The sequence below is a fragment of the Strix uralensis genome, chromosome 2 (genome assembly GCF_047716275.1).
Source record: "Strix uralensis isolate ZFMK-TIS-50842 chromosome 2, bStrUra1, whole genome shotgun sequence".
NCBI classification, from domain to species: Eukaryota; Metazoa; Chordata; class Aves; order Strigiformes; family Strigidae; genus Strix; species Strix uralensis.
The window spans coordinates 34,377,931-34,396,752 of NC_133973.1; the positions used below are offsets into that span (position 1 = coordinate 34,377,931).

The window sequence follows — 18,822 nt, forward strand, 5'->3', positions numbered from 1 at the left end:
GGCGGGCGAGGCGCCAGGGGGGGAGGCAGGGCGAGGGGACCCGGCCGCGCTGCCGGGCCCTGCCCCGCCGGGCCCTGCCGCTGCCGCTCCTGGGAGATGTAGTTTGTCGCGCCCTCCCGCCCAGAGCCATGGCCGCCCCGTGAGGTAGGAGACGCGATTCCGGCGCCTTTGCCCCCCCACAGCCCTCAGTGGCGCGGCCGCCCGCGGCGCCGGGCGGGGGGGAGGCGGGCTGGCGGGGAGAGGTCGGACCCGCCCGGCCTGCTCTGCCTGCATTGCTGCCTGCACCCCCGGCCTGCCCCCCTGCCTGCCCGCCCCAGCACCCTCCGATCCCTCAGCCTTCTCCTGCCTGTCCCTCTGCCCTCCCCCGGCTGCCTGCCGGCCGCTCTGCCCGCCTGACCCCGGCAGGGCCCCGGTTCCCGCCCTGGCGCCAGCCGGTGGGCCAGGCGGCCGCAGAGCAGAAGCTGCCCCGCCGTAGCCCGCGGCCTCCCGGCCGCCTCCCGGAGGAGGCAGCGTGCGGTTTAAAAGCAGCTGGGGAGGCGCTGGCTGGCCGTAAGCCGCGGGCAGGCCTGGTTCGGCCGCCTCTCGGCGTGTGGCCGCAGGGTGCGATGCGCAACGGCCGCCTGGAAGGGCGCCTTACCGCCTAGGAATCTGCCGAGTTTTTATGTTTTCTTAAGAAAAAATGAGGCAAATAAGTAAGAAGGAGCGACCTGAAGTTATCATTTATTGAAAAAGCGTGGTTACCTCAAGTGCGTGTGTGGATTGTTGGCTGTGCTGGTCTCCCGGTGCTGCAGGGACCAGGAAGGGTGCCCAGGGCAGGGCAGGGCTGGGGAAGGGATGGAGGCAGGGGAGGCTGCGAGCCCAGCAGACCCTCCTGGGGCAAGGTGGTGGCAGCAGGTGAGGCCCTGCAGATTGCAGGAGCCCTGGGACATGGCTGGAATGATGCACTGGGAGCCACGGTGGAACAGTCTGATGTGCCACTGACATTTTTAGTTGTGATTTGATTTTAATCCGGATACCACGACTGATACATCCCATCTGCTCTGTTGTTATTTTCCAGAGTTTGAAACATGTGAGGAGCTGCCAGAGGAATCACTAATATTTTCATTTCTGCTTTTTTAGGTATGGAGATCTTATATGGCTTTATGTTTTTGACGTTCCTTGAGTTGGTGTTAGTTTAGGGTTCTGTATCAGTGACACTAGAATAAAACAAGTGATTACCCAGGTCTTTTTGTGGAGTGATGTCTTGACTCACCCGCACATAGAGGCTGTAGATGTGCACAGGTCTGAGTGCTTCTGACTTATAACCACTGAGTTTTGTGGCAGTGGTCTGTGATGTATTGTTAGTGCAGCAGCTCTGGCTCACAGTTGTTTCCACTGTGTTTCTCTGCAGCCTTTGGGCTTTGCCATATTACTGTGTTTTCCCATGACCCAGTGGCCTTTCTTTTTTTCTTTAGGAGGAGGGTGGATCCTGTCTTGCAGATGCTCAGCCTGATGTGTCATGCAGCAGGTCCCATGTAGTGGTGGGTCCTCTAGTGACTGTCCATGTGGGAAACATGCATTTTGCTTCCTGAAATATGTGTGCTAAAGCAGCAACAAGAGACACGTGGAGTGAAACCCCTTTTCTAGCTCAGGATGCATTCATCCATCAACTCCATTTTAAATGCAGTCAAATAACCCTAGCAGCTTGCTGCTTGCTGAGGCCTTGTGGCTGGTGACTTTTACAGCTTTTCAGAAAGTGGATAAAATGGAGTTGCTCAGAAATCCCCAGTAGACAATAACTCGAGTCCCATTTTGTTGAGTAGATGGAGTTATTGGCAAGCTGAGTGAGATGTTCAGCCAAGACAACTCAAGTGGGTTTGTGAGTACCCAGATGCCTGTGTAGATGTTTTCTGGTGCATGCAGGCGAGTTGATACTCTGCCGCTTCATAAGCAAACAATGGCGTGAGTGGCTGGGCTGTGATGTGGTTGCTGTGGTGGACTGGAGCTGTAATTCAGTGGCTGAGAGACCTGGATTCAATTCTGTGCTCCACCACAGACTTCCCATCTGACTGGGGCCCAACTCCTTAGTCCGTCTGGGGTGGTCTGTGTTGCACAACACAGCGTTGTACAGAGATCCTGGGGCTGGTATCAGCTAAAGCTCTGGGACTTGGTGTAGCTCTCCCTGGGAGCTCTTTAGCCCTGCTGAGGACACGAGCCTCTAGGGCTACGTTGGTGACCCTGTCTGCTTGCTCTGGACCCAGAAGACCTCACAGCATTTGGAGCTAATGGTGGATTGCTAGTACAGCACTGAGGTGTGCAATACGGGCAGACCCCCTCTTCCTTTCCCATCTGCAGTAGTTTGATCTGCTTCACAGAGGAGGTTTGAGTGTAAATAGGCTCGTGATTGAGAGGTACAATCACAGTGAAGAAGGCCACTGATACGTGTGAGAGTGATACCGTTTTATCCCTACCCTGCATAGGAGTCTACAAGTACGTGATGGACAGCTTATGGAGCATCTGTCACAGAGTCTCCATCAGAGCTTCAGGCAGAGCCTAGTGCTCCTGTTTCTTTCTCACGTGGCTCAACACGAGACCTCCTTGCTTGTGAGTGAAGGTAATAGCGACCTTCTGTGGGGCCCAGTCTCTGTTCCCTGTGTTCCCTGCGCTGTGTTTGTTAAGGGAGCTTGCATTTTCCTGGGGAACAAACAATGCCTGACTGTAGATGTGTTCTGTACTCCTATCTGTGCCTTATCTGCCTCTGAAAAGGCAAACATGAACCTTCAGATGTTTATTTGCCTGCATGCTTTTAAGATATCTCAACCTTGAAAGTACAGTGTCTGAGCTTTTTGCTTTTGAATTGACAACCTCAGTGCTAACAAATGGTGCTTTTCAAATGTGAAGTGAATCCTGCCTTTTTCTGTCCTCCTCCCACTTACTTCTCTTTGCCCTGTGCCCCAGCTCCACCCATTTTTTCTGCCTTGGGATTTCAGCTGTATTTAATAAGGTCTGGATCAAGATGGAGACCAGAAGAGTCAACAGCCGAAATGGGGAGAAGTGCTTGACCACTGGAGGCTGGTGGCACAGGATGTGGGAATGCAACATGGAGAGAGCAGTGGCTTCCCCGCTCATTTCCAACCGCAAAAGACGCTGTGAAGACAGACCATCAAAAGTGTCAGCTTTCACAGGAAACGTTTTGGATCAAAACACCACTCTTCAGAACAAAGGGAGAATTTCTTTACTTCCCGTCCTTTGTGACTTCAGTGCAGCTACTCCTGGTGGATACACATTTCAGGCTCGTGTCTCAGCAGAGCGGAAATGTTACAGAAGTGTTGCGCTGAATGCTTAAATAATCAACTTGCAACCAAGAGCATTTGCAGGAGTGCACACTGTGATACACATTATATGCCACTTCTTGCTGGTGGGACAGTACCCTGCAATCACACCCCACAGATGGGCTCGCATAACGTTTGCTGAGTCTAAAACTTTTTCTGTATGTAAAAAATGACTAAAACCCCATTTTCAGCATCATACGCCAGATGCTAGCCTGTCTGAATGGCTGAATTCTTGCCTTTTTACAACATGTTGCAAAATTGATTCTGACTGAAGCACAGGATTTATAGCAATTTAGGAGAAGAGTGAAGACTCTGTCTCATGCAGCTCCCACCCAAGTCAGGATTCTGAGGACACCCCAGTTGGGCAGTGCAGTCTATTCAGATCAGGCCAGGCTTGTGTAACTGGGGTTTCATTGAGAAGCATGTAGCCGTCCGAACCGTGCACTGGGAACCAGATTCTGCTCTGATGTGGGTTTTTTGCTGTGACCATCTGGCAGGGGACTTCAAATCTTAATGGTCGCTGAAATTCTGGAGGAAACATCAGAAGTCAAAATGCCTTTCTTTTTGGAGGTGTAACACTACTGAATCATTCGTTCACAGCTGCCCTGACATTTTATCAACAGCAGAAGGGAGCTGCACAACTCAGGATCAACACAGTAAATATTGAATGACAAACAAGTTGGCCATGCCACTGCTTCTGTGTAGTTCGATCTTGGTAACAGAGATCTCCAGTGGTGTCTCTCTGTGGGGATGTTTCCAGAGTGGTCTCTGCAGGGTGAGGATTTGGCAGCTGGGGGAAGAGGAGAGAAGAGGATGCCCTAGCAGGAGAAATAAGGGCATCTCTGAAGAAGCCGGCTGAGCAGCACAGGAGCTGCAAGAACATTTACTTGACTCCTTGTTTCTGAAGAAAGGTCAGCAGCAGCTATTGTGGTGTGGTGGTGATTTATTCAGCCCAGCTGCTGGTGAAGGTTTGGACTAAGCTGTAGGGCTTCCTCCTGCCTTTTGACAGTGACTTTGTTGTTACACATACAGGAGACACCTCGAGGGGGTCAGGCAGGGAAACATGCTTAATTTGAAATCCAGCAGCTGAAACTGTCAGTGCTGGTGGAGCACCAAGCAGAGACCGGAGGGCAGTGTTGTGGCTGCATGCTGCAGCCTTCAGCATCCCCTCGGGCATTTCTCAGCCCCGAAGTTCAGCTCTGAAACATAGGTCGATCACCAAACATACAACTGGTTGGTTTGCTTCCGTGTTATTATGGGCTGCGTGAAGAAATTTATTGGTAAATCAGAGAGAACTGGTAAATTATACTAGATACTAGGATTCATTAGGCATTCAGGCTCCGAACAGGGTAAGTGGGCTTAAAAACCACAAGACAGGTCTTCTGGGTGCATTTCTGTCTGCTCGATCTCAAACATCAGTTGAGGGGGTGTGATGTGCACACGTGTCAAGCTTTTGAAAGCAGCCAGCACTGTGTTTTCAGTTGGGCAGCTGCTGGGATGTGCTGTGTGTGGTGGAAGCCCAGCCTCCACTCTGCGCAAGCGTGGCACCTGCCCGGGGCCTGTCAAACTCCTGTCCTTCAGCAGCACGGACGTTGCTTCTGTCACTCAGCTCCAAAAAGGCCCATGTAGGTCATTCCTGAACTGTGTGGCACTGGTAGGCTGCCAGGCGCTGTGCAGCAGATGAGCTTGTCAGAGAGGCGCAGGGTGGACATGCTGAGTAGAAACAGATTGGCTAATTCTTTTTTAATTTCCATTTATTCAAGATGCTCCTGCCCCGGTCTGTGCCTTTAGAAGTGTGACGCTCGTCGGTGCTGGGCGCGTCCTGCTGTGGGACGGGCAATATCATCACGCAGCCAAGATGGTGGCATTTAACTGGAAGGTGAGGATGTTTCACATTCATAAAGGAGGGAATTTCTGCTTTTTCAAGCAGATGCGTGTAAGATGTGGTTGGGTGGGTCCTGTGTTTAAAGATGGTTTCCTTGCCAAGGTGAAGGTTGTTTAATCACCACACTCTCTGCACCTCAGGGACAGAGGACTTCTTGTTGTTGTCTTTTCTTGCCATATGTGCTTGCACCTTGTGCACTGGCCCCAGTACTTGCTGTTGGGGCCTCACACTTTAGACCCGAGCACAGCCACTGGTAGGCAGGCTCTGCTCTGCTTGCCTCTGCTCCTCCTGGCTTTCCTCTTTCCAGGCTTTTCTCAGGCTGGTTGTTCTTCAGCTCTTTGTTACTGGAGGGTGCTTTCTCCACTATGTCTTTTAGGGTATTGGGGCCATAAACACTCAGCAGGGTTTGTGTGTAAGGCACAGAAATGTTTGAGCAAGTACTTCATGCATTAACAATTTTAACATGTTAAATCAAACCATTTATAAGGAAAGCAATGCTAACCCCAAGCCTTGGCTTTACCTTTCTGGTGTTGCAAAGCTGTGGTTTAAAGAGATTGCAACTTTTAATATGTGGGGAGATTGACAGAGGATGGTGATTTTTTGCAGAATTAGAGGGGAGTGGCCTGATGTCAAAGGTAATGTGCGGCTTGTAGAGATCAGTGTTATAAAAGACCCCACTTGAGCCTCTGATTTGTGGACTTTAAGGGGACACACTAACAGTGTGTGGATACCAGGCTTTTTCTAAGTTCAGTAGTTTGACAATGGCCAAACAGCTTTATGAGGTGCTGGAAGGCCTGCCAAGGGCGCAGGGGGGCACTGGGAAGCTTGCTGAGGGGAAGCTGGCATTGCGAACCTGCTGTGCACCCCTTAAAGACCAGACCAATCCTGCTGGCGAGGCAGCCCTTTGAAAAGTGGCCTGGGAAGTTCATGTGCCTTCAACATCCTTCTGGAATTGACATCTTTCACTGAGTGCCGGTGCCATTCTCATTATATTTGTATTCTGAGTTCAGTGTTAGCCTTTTGCGTTTTATTTTCCACTCCATGTGTACTTACAGTAGCATGCTTTTATAACATTGAAATATGTTGTGCAATTTCAGTGGTTCCACGCATTAAAAACTCCTGAAACTGAATCATTGGAGGCTGTGGGTCTTTTACTTTTCTTCCAGTTTAAAGGCATTTATCTATACCTTGCAGATCTGGGGAGGTTAACTGCAAAAATACCATGGATTAAAATTTCTAGGAGCACAAAAGTGTCTTTGGGGATCATATCCAATAGCTGATATGCATGGATCCTTTGCTCATGTGAGAATTGTTCAAAGTTTCCACTTTTACAATTATCCTAAGATACTCAATTCTTCCCCCTTTTCAGCTCCAGATCATGCCAATATTCCATTTGCTGTTAAACAGGCAAAAGCCACAAAGACCTGTTCAAAGGGGCTTCATATACAAACTTGAGTGAACTTCATTTTGTCCTTTCCCCTAGATAGTGATCTGCCTGGCTTAAAGTTTCCTACAGAAAAAAAAAGCATGAACAGAGGAGCATTACCATTGCTTTGAATAATGCTGTTGCTGTAAGGAAGCAGTATAGCATCCCTGTAGATTAATTTTTAATTGTCCAAGTGTTCCAGTAACTGCTTAAATATATTATTTTGCATTTCAGGCTTTGGAGAATTTCCCATTGCTGATGTACATTTTGGCAGCTAAAACATTGATTCTTTGCTTAGCATTTGCTGGAGTAAAAATGTACCAGAGCAAAAAAATTGAAGAAAAACTGAAGAGGGAACGTGAAGAGAAATTGAAAACAGAAGTGGAGAAGAAGGATGATTGAAGAGTCTCTCAGGTATAGAATTTATTTGACATCCTGGTGTTCGATAATGGCATTGACATATTAATCTCATTATGTTTTGACTTGGATGCATTTGGATTGTGCAGTTTGAACTATCACCATTATCCGAGTTCTTGTAATATTTGTCTCCTGTGATGTTTCAGTGTATTTGCACACCCATATCGTCCCTATTCTTTGTAGGAATTGCAGTTACCACCAGGAAACTTGGCAGCCATGGTTTGTGATTTAGGAGGTCTTAGCACAGTATTCCTTCTCTGCTCTTAATCTCCCTGAATTTTTACGCCCAACCAATTGCACAGGAAGTCCTGATGTGTAAAGAGATAGTTAAATTGGGCAAAAAATACATGAGAGGCATGCCAGACAGGATGACACAATAAGACCACTTGGCCTTAGGTCACATAATTAAGATAGAAAAGAATCAGCCATTCCATATTAGTTAAATACATGACAAGTTATAGATAGTTTAGCTGGAAGCGCCAGATCTTATGCCTTGGAACTTCCCAAGGTAACAGATATGCTACAGGTTACGCTATGTAACATCCACCACATATATTCCACTGAGAAAAATGGACATCTTTCTGCATAAAAGAACAAAATGAACGTTACAAAATTTGTTAAAGTTTTGAGTTTTCACTCCCCTTGTGCTGAATTCCTTCCCTGTTTTCAAAGTTTAAGCAATCGTTGCTTTATTGGATCAAGTCCATTAGCAAAATGAGTACTGCCTAGTGCTAAGATTATATTCCCCGACTTGTTTGGTATGTGATTTTTGTATCAGTTCGTTTTACATCTCTCTGTTCTGCAGCAAAATGGGAATTCTATTCCTGCCTGCCCTTTGTAAGCTCAGTGGGAGTTTGATGTAATGTTACTTTTTAATAAACTAAAAAACTTACTTTCCCCTTTTGAGGTCATCACCTCACATATGAAGAGAGTTTCAGTTTTTAGAAATGTTTACTAGTTTTGATTTCAGACCTATCACTTTTATTTTGTGCAACAAGGATTGGAAATTGTGACTAGGAATGGGGCCCTGGAAATAACCATGGGAACGAAGTGGTTCATTCACATAGTAAAACCAACAAAACCAGAGGTGTTCTTTAGTCTCCTGTTTACATCATATTGAGGACTTCTCTCTGGGCAGACTTGTGCTATTTTAAACTTTTATTTTAAATTGGATTTGCTAGCCACTGGAAAATGCTGTGAGAACACTTCTTCCTGTTTTTGCAGAGTAAGTCAGAGTAAGTTATATGGAGTTTTATTGCTAAACAAATGAGAGATGGGCTGCCCTGTGAGGGAGCAAGCCTGCTGCTTGTAATGAGGAGACCATACTGTGCTGTGTGTGCAGCGCTGGGCCCAGGGGAGTTCTGTTTGGCAGAGTCCACAGCCCAGGGGATTGCTGCACCAGGGCAACGAGCTCATCTCACAAGGCCTTTGTGTCCAGCATGTGATGCTGACCTTGTTGAATGACTGGCATTAAAGCATCTCTGGTTTCGTGAAAAATGAACCTACTTGCCCAGTCACCCGGTGTTGCTCACCAGAGGCCCAGTCCTTCCTAAATTCTGCCATCTCTCGGGCTGTCGGCCATGTCTTTTTGTAATGGGATTGTGAGGAGGGGTGAATTCTCCTACCCTAAAAATGTTCTCCTGTGTCAGCACTGCAGAGCTGTGATTAGCTCCAATTGCAGCGTGCCACATGGGCAGGCAGATTTAGCCCATGTGCTGCCAGCATATCATGCCTGCTGTTCTCACTGCTGTTTCCCCACCCTGCAGATTTTCTGACACTTGGCAGCTTGCATTGGATTCCTTTCCTGGGAGAACGAAGCCTTCCTGTAGATGAAGGATGTGTCAAAGGAATAAAACCCTCAAGAGTAACATTCACTTAAACTGTATCTCAAATTTTTATATGTACAGCAAAATATCTAAGCCTCTATGCAATAAAAGATCCTTTGTAAAAAAAAAAAAAAAAAAAGTAATGGCCTTGGTTGCTGCTTACTCAGATGCTACAGTCAGAGCTGCAGGGGAGGCAGTTTCTTAAAGATTAGCTGCAAGGAGGTGGCTGGTTTTAAAGGGAAAAACACTCTGAATGCATCATGGGTGTGTACAAGGTTCACAGACAGAAGAAAATGGGGAGGGCTCTGTGCAGTTTTTTCAGAGCAACTGCTTCCTGCAAGGGTGTAAATCTGAGACTTGTGAGCCCTTTGTTGAATCCAGGTGAACAAAGAAAGGAGCTTTTCTGGGCAGGTCTTTCTCAAACCACTTTCTGCACCTAGGACTTCCTTCGATTAAGGCATATCACAGTGTCACCTGTGAGGAAGTTTCATGCTAGGAGGTTTATTATATTGCTGTGCACAGTATCTGAGAACTGTATATGGCTCTCTTATTTACTACTCAGCCTACGAAGCAGAGTGGGTTTTCATTACCATTGCTTGCTATTCCTGCGCGTGCAATAACACCAAATCCTGGAGGGTAAGCTAACTTGGTCATGGTAGGTTAATCAACAGAATAGATTTTTTTTCACAGAAATAAAGGCTTAGGCATGTGTAGCAGTGCCAAAAGGTACGTTTGCCTTCACGTTTCCCTTCACGTTTCCCTTATAAAGCACTTCCTAGATCCTTGTGTCTTCTGGCAGTTAAGGTGAAGCTGAAATCGGACAGTGGAGCGGGGGGATTAGGGGAGAGGTGGCGGGCCTTTGGAGAAGCCTTGGGAATCCAGCAGGATGTGGGAGGCCTCTGGGATGGCTCGCTCCTGCCCTCTCCCTGCAGCTGCGGGCTGAGGTGCCTGCTGTGGTCCCACCAGCACAGCCGCTGCAGTGCCCGTCTCGCAGGCACTACCTGACGTAAACTTGTGTGCAGCTGATAGGGCTGATGCTCAGAGAGCTCTCGCTGTGGTGGAGTTACTCACCGAGACCTGCAGTGATTTTTAAAATCTCGCTGTTCATGCGGTCACCTTGGTGACTGAGGAATACAAGTACTGCAGAAACCCATTCCTGGGATAGAGCGATATCCTTGCTGCAGCAGCCTCAGGACTGCCAGGCTAGGGAATTCTCAGTGCCATTGTAAAACAGCAGTTTCCCTCTACAATCTCAGCAGTCATCTGTCTATGCAAAGGTGGAACTGGATGGTAATTTAATTAAGTGGCTCTGTGGTGTTCAGCAAGAACAGGCTCTGCTAACCACCTCCATTAAACAGCTATCGAGGGAAACGCACCAAGGTACTTTAGCTAAGCCACACGCCCAAGCCGTAACAGGAAAGTGTCAGGCCTGTGTAGTGACCACCAGCTTCAAAAGTAAGCAGTGTCTTTGCTCCGTGCAGTCGCCAGTTGCCTTTGAATGTTGGCCCCAATCTAGATTTTTTTAGACTCTCAACCAAGAGTAGATTTTTTTAGACCAATAGTAATAATGACTTTTTTTTTTTGTTTTTTAGACTGAAAGCAGAGGTATTCTCAACCTTAATACAGTTGGTCTGTAAACAGAATCAGAGGTACGCAATCTCCCTTTAAAGCAAGTCATTTAGCATCAAAGCAACTGGACACCAATTGGGCATCATTTAGCACCCAAAGCAATCAAGACTGGCAATCACACTGCCAAACATGTGCAAGAAGGGAATTAACACAAGGAGCATTTGTTTTGCTCCTGGCTTGGGTGGGGGAGAAAGCAGCTGTGAGAAGTCTCCTCAGAAGTCCTCCACTTCACCACCTTTTTGCCTCTACAGCCAAACCAGAAAACCTTTGTACGTGTAAGACTTCAAGTCTGGTCCAACCTGGCTGCTTTCTTCCTTAACTTTGGAGTAGCGCTACAGCATAGATAACCCCTTAAGTTTGTGATGATATCCCCCCCCACAGCAGGCTGATATCCTGGAGTTTCCAAAATAAGAAGAGATCTTATCCATCCCCAAACCTGAACCAATCTCTGTTCCCTGACATACGACATACCAGGGTAGAGTTTTGATCTATGCTATTACTGCATGGGTTACAGCAGGTTTTTTTATCCCTGGGCATCCTATGTGCCACAGTTGCAGCCTTGAACAAGAAAATATGCTGACACTGGGGGGAGACAGCAGCTCAGATTTGTTTCAGTTTCTTGTTCAGAAACCAGCTGGGGACCTCGGAGTCTGTTTTTTTACTGAAAGAAGAGTTGCTTATACGATTAGTCCTGGCAAGTTTAAAAGAGGAATAGAGAATTCAATTCGATCGAGTTTCTGCAAGTGAGAGGAGACAACAAGGATAGAGCCTTGACATGCTCAGTGCGTATGAGTGTGCAGCTTGTTAGATGACAGGGGATCTACGCAGAATCCTCTTGTAGATGTTCCCATCCCAGAAAGCAAGCCAGGTCACACTCTTCTGGTGCCTACAGAACTACAGAGTCTTTCCTTCTCCCCTGTTGCATAAAATCACTCTTTCCAAAAAGAACATTCATGTTGTATAGATGGGCAGCTTAATCTTACTCAGTGCCTCACTTGCACAGGTCTTCCACTGTTGGATGTTGTCATTGTCACCAGTGCCAAGTGTTGAAGACTGAGGAAATGATTACTGGTTTTGAAACTTCTAGTGTTTGCACTTTTAAGCTTTCTTTTACTGACATAAAGGCCATGTGTTTTTAAACAAAAGCTGAAATCCTTGTTAGTAATAAAGGAAGGAGCCGTTGGGATTTTAAGGGGAAAAAATAATCTGTCACAGGTTCTGAGACATTTTAAGTGGCTGTTGGAATAGGACTCTTCCAGCCCGAAGGAGCTCAGTGGCTGTGGGGTATCTATGGGCCTTAAAGTGAAAAATAAGTGAAGAAGCATTAAACGGGACTGTTTTCTCATTATTCATTTTCAACTTTGCCTGAAATGAACTCAGCTTGGTTTTAGCACCACTGAACGCTTTCAGTCTGAAGGCCACGAGGCTTTTACCAGAAACTCAACAGCATTGGTGTTGGAGGAAGGCGGAGCTCCCTGAGCAGTGCCCCAGGGCAGGAGAGATTGCTCTCCAGCCATTGTGCTGGGAGTCAGGGAGCTAAGTATTTTTCAGCTCTTCCAAGAGCCTCACATGCAAACAACTATTTCCAACATTTCCTTCCTCAGTTTTCCTCTTGGGGCTCAACAATTCCAGCTGTTTTTTCCTGCTCTTCTCAGTAAAGGTCCTGCAAATGTTCTGTCTGGGGTAGAGTCCTTCACAGTTCTCCTTGATCCCAGCTCTAACCTGTGGCACTCAGTCAGCATCTCTGCCTGCCTGCTGACTGTCAACCCCCTGGCCTCAGCTCTGGCCAAAGAGGAGCACTGTGGCAAGTTCTCAAAGCCCCCTTTCCAGCTGCATCATGGGAGAAACCAGTAGAATAAGCTGAAACAAACCTCACTTGTTTCAGCCTTCACCAGTTCTTCACAGTCTGAAAAATTTCTTCCAAAGATGCATCAGCTTGTTGCATCCTCTCCCTATTTATTAACTATGTATTAACCTCAGCCTTCAAGTCAAATTTAGTGAGAGTCTAATAGACCTTACATGAAGGAGTTGACTACCCTGTGACAGTCTTGTGTCTGATGTGCTCCTGATCACGTGGAAAACAAACAAATGTACAACACACGTGAGTATGTAGAGAGAGATTAGGTAAAATTTCTAAAACCTGAGTTGATGTTTCCGCCCCGGACATGTGCCAAAAGCCATTTTCAGATAGGCTGCCAGTAAGTGACTACCTGGTCTGGGGACTCGGAGGTGGCTGGATGTTTACGCACAAGCCACGTCACTCCACAGTGTGGCTTTGGTTTTTGAAGCTGGTTTGTCTTGCCTACTGGAGCAATCCCAGCATATCATCTAGGCTTAGCTGGACCTTGATCGGCATATGTGTGTACCAGTCTCAGGGATAATCAGAGCACCAGCTGGCCCCTCTCCAGCTGATAACAGAAATACCTGGTAGTTGCCAGAACACTTATCCCCGTAGCAATGGACTCTTCATATTTTCCTGTAGAGAAAAAGTTTGTTTGGGCACAAAGAAGTGATTAGGCATGTATTCATGTGTATCTCCATATGGCATCAATTTGTCCCGCTTTGAATTTGATGAGAGAGCTATTGAAAATGTCTGTGTGTACCAGCATCAAAGGCTGCCTCACCACGAGACTGTTTCCAGTCTATCCAAAGGCTCTTGAGATGGCTGTCACAGAGGAGAGAATGTATATAGCTGCTTCCTGTTGATCACTAGAAACACAGCATGGGTGACTATCCTTTCTTAGTAGTCTCTTTTTTTCCCTGGACTTCCTCATATTGGTTGGTTTTGCTCTCCAGTGCCTCGGATTCTGATGGTGTGGCACTTTCCCAGTCCTATGGCTCTTTTGATTTGCTGTGACTCATATTCCTCTGGCCTAAACTCAGGCTAATTTCCTGGCTTAGTGTTTCTCATTGATTTGAGGAGGTTTAGAGCTAGCCAACAAGAAATGCCAGACACTGACAGTTAAGTGCAGTTTGTGTCATATAAATGAGTCTAGGCCTTACATGTATTTGTTTTCTAAAACAGTTTTCTTATTTTGCATTTGTTACATAGAACATTGTTCCCGTATCCCTCCTTCTTTCCTCTGTGCATTTCTCTCCATACCTCCTCCACATGGTCACTGCAGAAGGAAATGTCAAGGAAGAAGTTCACAGAGACAGAAGCTGGGCTTTGGGCGATGGTGGTTGCCTTTCCACTACCCGGCCAGCCTTCTCCCAGTTCTCAGGCATGACACAGAATGGTCCCCACTCTGCCTGCCCAGTCACAGAGCTCACACCTTGTGTCCTGTCATTACATCCCTGGCTTGTATCCTGGGATTGCAGCGTGCTATTAGACTTGAAAATAGGGAAAAAAATTGTTGAGCCAGTCGTTACAGGCCTGCTTCATGTGCTGGAGGAAAAGAGATGTTTTTTTCCATGAAGATGAGGCTTGGGAAAGCATTTAGATTTAATTAGTCAATGAGACATCATGAAAATTCAGGTGATTTGCATTCCAGCTAGCTTCGAGCAGAGGGACATCTGACAAGCTTCTTCATCAACATATGCATTTGCATCTGCCTCTCCTTTTTATGCAAAGATACTTTAATCATTTTATTCTAGTGGCACATTTCAGTCACAGAGTCGTGAGTGGGAGCAAAGAGATTTGTTTTTACATCCTGCAATGGTCAAGTGTACTGAGCCTCACTACAAGAGCTATTGCTAGCAAACCTAATAAAATAATAGGTATTTAAAAGCCTACCAAGAAGATATTAGACTCATGCATGCTATTTCAAGTGCTGTTGAATAAGGTGCCTGCTATTTGGTAACATCCTCCTAGCTTGTTTAGTCATATGTTAAAGGAATTGCTTGTCATCCTAAATTATCAGTTGAGTCAGAACTGTATGAGCCATAATATTTTTCTTTGGTACAAAGGGTTACAACATTTTGTAGAAAACATGGGTTGTAATTACCCTTATGCAGCAGCAAAGGTGGAGGGAGGAAGAAAGAAGAGGACTCATCTCAGAGGATTTTATATAAAATACCAAAGTTCATTTGATTTCAGACTTGGTTCTTTTTCCTGCCCATGGGTTTCCATACACATTAAATAGGACTGGGTAGAAAAATTTTGCCAGCCCTCAGCCTCCCAGTGGGAGGCTGGGAAGAGTGAAGGTGTTTAGCATGGCTTTCCCAGCCCTTTACAAGAAAGGGATGTCTCCCTCGCTCTCTGGGAGACGTGGCACCAAACACTTCCTCTTTCCTCATGCTTGTTTCCATGAAACCCCTCATGGAGGCTTCACCCTCGTTTTAGCAAAGAATACAGAACAGGAAAGAGTGATAAATTCCTGTGACACAAATACTTCCTTGTTGCTAAAATGGATGGAAAGCAGGTGATTCTGTGCCTGGTCCCATGGACTTCACTGCGAATTACGGATGGCAGAAGACACACCCTACCAATGAAGAAGTGTTGCAGCGCAGCCCTAAACCTGCATCTGCGTAAGCCATGGCAGCAGAGACTGGTAAGGCTGAGCTGCAGTGAGGCAGCAGTCCAGGACTCTGCTCCGTTCAGGTTTGGTCTCGTTCTTCTTCACGTGAATCCAGAACACAGCAATGAAGTCATGCGGTTTGTGCTGATTTGATTATAGTGCACTGTTACTTCTCCCCAGTAGTATAGTGCAGTGTCATCGGGTGAAGGTAAACAGTCATTGGGAAAATGGGATGTGCATCATTTGTTTCTTAAGAAAACCAAGCTACTATGCAATTACTGCCTACCCTTGTGGTAAAGAGACACCAGACCTATTTCTTTCCTCATGCTTGATTTCACACCACTTCATATTCATAGATATTTAGTGGAGCAATTGCTGCTTCAAGCCAATGTGAAACTATGTTCAGGGCCCTGATACCAGGACAATAAAAACATTCCTGCCCCTCTCCAGTCTCTCCTCTTTTTTCCCCCACTGTTTCCTCCTTGCATTTGAAGCACCTAATTTTCCATTCTCTGCTACATCCATATTTGTAAAAAATGAGCAGATTTTTGCTGATGATTATGAAGCTGAGAAAAGATGGTTATTTGTATATTCACAGCTCTAGAGAATTACATGCATGGATTCTTCTGAAGGTAGGTAGATGAGACTCCCCCTTTTTTAGCTGTCTCTCTGCCACACCAAATTACAATGCTCATTTAGATGGTTTCCACACTCAGGAGAAAAACTGCACAGATTTGCCTCAGTGTATTGAAATGTTTTAGTGAACCTGCAAATCGTCTCATAACTTATTTATGTTTTTATGGTCTTAGTTCTCTAGGAAGTACACAATAAACACATATCCAGTAATGAGCAACACAGAGAATGTAAATTGGGAGCCACTCTCAAAAACCCAGAAAAGTGTTCAGTGAACTTGAAAAAACTGCTGTTGAGATATAGTACTTTGCATCACTCATAAATAATCTTTTGAACTCAATTCCATGAGAAATCATTATATCTCAGTAATCAATGTCATGGATAAAGAAAATCTCCACTTATGAGTGCCATATTTTATCCTGAGAGACTGAACTCTTCATGCTTTAAAGCCTGAACCAACTACTAATTGTTAGGTCTCAGAAAGGAACTTCCCTTTTAGAAAGATTCCTTTTACCTGTCACTGAAACGGTTATTGTAGACCACTGTTGGAAGCAAGGTACTCGATATAATGAACTACTGAGCTGATATCAGATGTTAATGTGAATATGATGGGAAAATCACATTAAATTCTTCAGACTTCTTCAAGCTGTGGACTCTGGTGTGAGTCACGGTCCAGCATATTCGTTGCTCAGGAGCAGATCTCCCACTAGGGTCAAAGACAGGCTTGACCTACAGAATTCATTTTGCAGCCCAGTCTTGAAATTGAAGGCATTTACATCTGAGGCATGTCTCATGACTCCTATAACAGAGGAATTTGTGCAGAAGGCTGACTAAACTGGATCTTAGGCACACTTTGGCCCATTTTCGTGATAAGGCAAATTAACTGTCCCTTCCCAGTGCAAGCACAGCGCATATGAACCTAGTCATGGAATACACCTAAAGTGAAACATTTGGATTTAAAGTTATCTCTTTTATTAATGCTATTAACCTGTGGGGTTTTTGGTTTACACTGTTTGAAGGAAAGGGCTCAGCAGGGCTGGAGCAGGGTAACTCATTCGACACCAATCAAATCACATTTGAAGCCTGACTGCAGGAAGAACCATTTAAGAAGGTGTGTCAAGGTAGTAGTTCTCCAATCTCTTCACTCTGTTAATCACTACCTTCCATTTGTTTGGGGTCATCTTCTCTATTCCTTTAACAAACGAGTCACTGAAGAGGATATACCTAGAGGAGTGGGTCCTCTCAATAGACCTCAGGGCAAAGTCCTTTCTGTTTATAATAAACTATTTCAAAGAAGACCAGGCAATGTCCATAGGATAGAGATAGTTCTAAGGCGAAGGCACAACAAGGAGCTCATGGTCATCGGCTCTAGCAACTTTATGGCAACACTCAATGATGGACATGTAGATTTCTGGTGGAACTGGTGGCAGAGTTCCCATCTCTGGCTCCTTGCCACCTTTTCCCCCAACACACATCAGCTGCATTTTTATCCCTCGTTACAATTACCCACTTCCCACAGGACATGGTCAGAGATTCACACAACTCCTGAAAGATACCATTCTGCTACTGGATGGGCAGATCACTTCTTAATAGCAGTTTGTAGTACCTCCAGGGCACCCGCCCTTGGCGGTCGCCAGCATGAACAAGCGTCCATACCAGCCAGTGTGGTTTGGCCTCCTTGGGTATTTTTTCTCCTGTTATAAGACTTTCTGGAATATCTGTTTCCCCTACAAAAAGGGTGTTGAAAACATTAAGCTGCAGTATACTCAGAGCTCTTAAATACTGCAGGCACTGCCTCTTTGAAGCAGGATCACAGCAGCCCCTGTGAATTACGTGCCTGAGGAGCAGATTTGTGAAGCTCTGCATGCTGGTGTCTCAGGGCTCATGAAGGATGCTCACAGAGCTCACAATGCACCTGTTGCCCTGGTGTCACCCAACCAAAACAGCATCAGCAGGGGCTTCAGGTGGCTGATCAAAAGGTATCTTGGAAAACAATGGTCCCATCAGGCTGTGAAGGCTGCAGCTGTGCAACTAGCAGCTTCTGGCATCAGGGTGTTGCTCATCTTGAACATCGTGGTTCCTTCTCTCACAGCACTGGGTGGGTGCTTAGGCCCTGTGTACATCTGTGGGCCAGCCAGGCACCACTGAAAGGGGTCCAGGGGGATGGAGATGTGGAGGAAAGAGCTGTCCAGAGTCAGCATGGAGAGTGAGCCAATGCCTGAGCTTTGAAACCAGTGTTAGAAACCATTCCCTCTCTCCCTGCCAAGCTTTGCCTCATGGAAGATGTGGCCTTGAAATCCCCCCAGGTGGAGGAGGGGGCTGAACCCTGGTTGTCTTGTTATGGGGGGAAGGATGATCTCTGGACCCTTACGCAGCACAGCAGCCTGTGCGAGGTCCATCATGCTAAGCCTGCCCAGTTCCAGGCCTTGGAGGGGGAAGAAATAAGTGATGCCTCAGACATCGCTTCGGAGTGAGTTATTTTTAGGAATAATTTGGTTTCTAGAGTGCTCTTAGGTTCCCACTTTGTTCACCCACTTCTCCATTTTGTGCTGGTCCTACTGACAAACCCCTGAGGGACCTGCATTGAGCCCAACACCAACACCATCACCCCCTCCAAGGGTGAGCAACACCTTCAGAGAAACAGAAGGGATTATGGGGGAAAAAGAAAATTTCTCGTGTGGTCTTATATGAACAAACAGGCTGAAATGAAGGTCAGAGCAGAAGGCTGGACAGGTACGATCCTGCTGTCATGGCACATCAAACAGGGGCACAGGAGCATGTGGCAAAGTAAGGGCTGCAGCCAGCCCAGGGAGATTGGAACAGCCAGGGGAAGATGTGTGTGTGCGTGTGTGTGTGTGTGTGTGCGCGCGCGCGCACGTGTGCGCATGTGCATGTGTGCACAGGCAAACTGACGGCAGCAAGTGTTCAGCTGGGGAAGGCTGTGGAGCAGCAGAAAATGAAGATTATTGTGACCCATCTGGTTTTTTTAGCTGTCCCTCCTTCTCCCTGCAGATGCACATGCAGAATTTTACTGCAGGAACAAGCTTGTTAGTACAAGACTGTTAAACTGCTCACACTTAGCTGTACCTACAAGGCTGGGAGTGAATGCTGGCAGCATCGTCAGCCTGCCAGATGGAGCTGAACAGCACAGATGTGTCAGTCTTTGATGACAGCACACATTTCCTTGACCACCTCTGAAACTGAGATATCCCATGGTCTGTGTCATCCCCTCTGG

General features: G+C 46.5%; 2 protein-coding genes across 7 annotated transcripts; one reads left to right on the plus strand and one right to left on the minus strand.

Moving 5' to 3' along the window:
- Positions 1-9,006, plus strand: SMIM11 (small integral membrane protein 11). 6 transcript variants are annotated; one of them, XM_074858278.1, is made up of 5 exons: positions 1,074-1,119; positions 2,460-2,593; positions 5,075-5,190; positions 6,857-7,036; positions 8,806-9,006. In XM_074858278.1, exons 2-4 carry the CDS (start codon positions 2,488-2,490, stop codon positions 7,022-7,024), a joined length of 390 nt encoding a protein of 129 aa, XP_074714379.1. In that variant the 5' UTR covers positions 1,074-1,119; positions 2,460-2,487; the 3' UTR covers positions 7,025-7,036; positions 8,806-9,006. The 6 variants fall into 6 exon arrangements, with proteins under 6 accessions (XP_074714381.1, XP_074714382.1, XP_074714379.1 ...); XM_074858280.1 differs by lacking the exons at positions 1,074-1,119; positions 2,460-2,593 and adding an exon at positions 1-144 and having other exon boundaries at positions 8,806-8,919; XM_074858281.1 differs by lacking the exon at positions 2,460-2,593 and having other exon boundaries at positions 1,058-1,119; positions 8,806-8,919.
- Positions 9,007-16,690: 7,684 nt separating this feature from the next.
- Positions 16,691-17,453, minus strand: C2H21orf140 (chromosome 2 C21orf140 homolog). Its single transcript, XM_074860897.1, is given in 2 exon segments — positions 16,691-17,035; positions 17,067-17,453. Coding segments are annotated over 2 exon segments (732 nt in total).
- Positions 17,454-18,822: the final 1,369 nt, after the last annotated feature.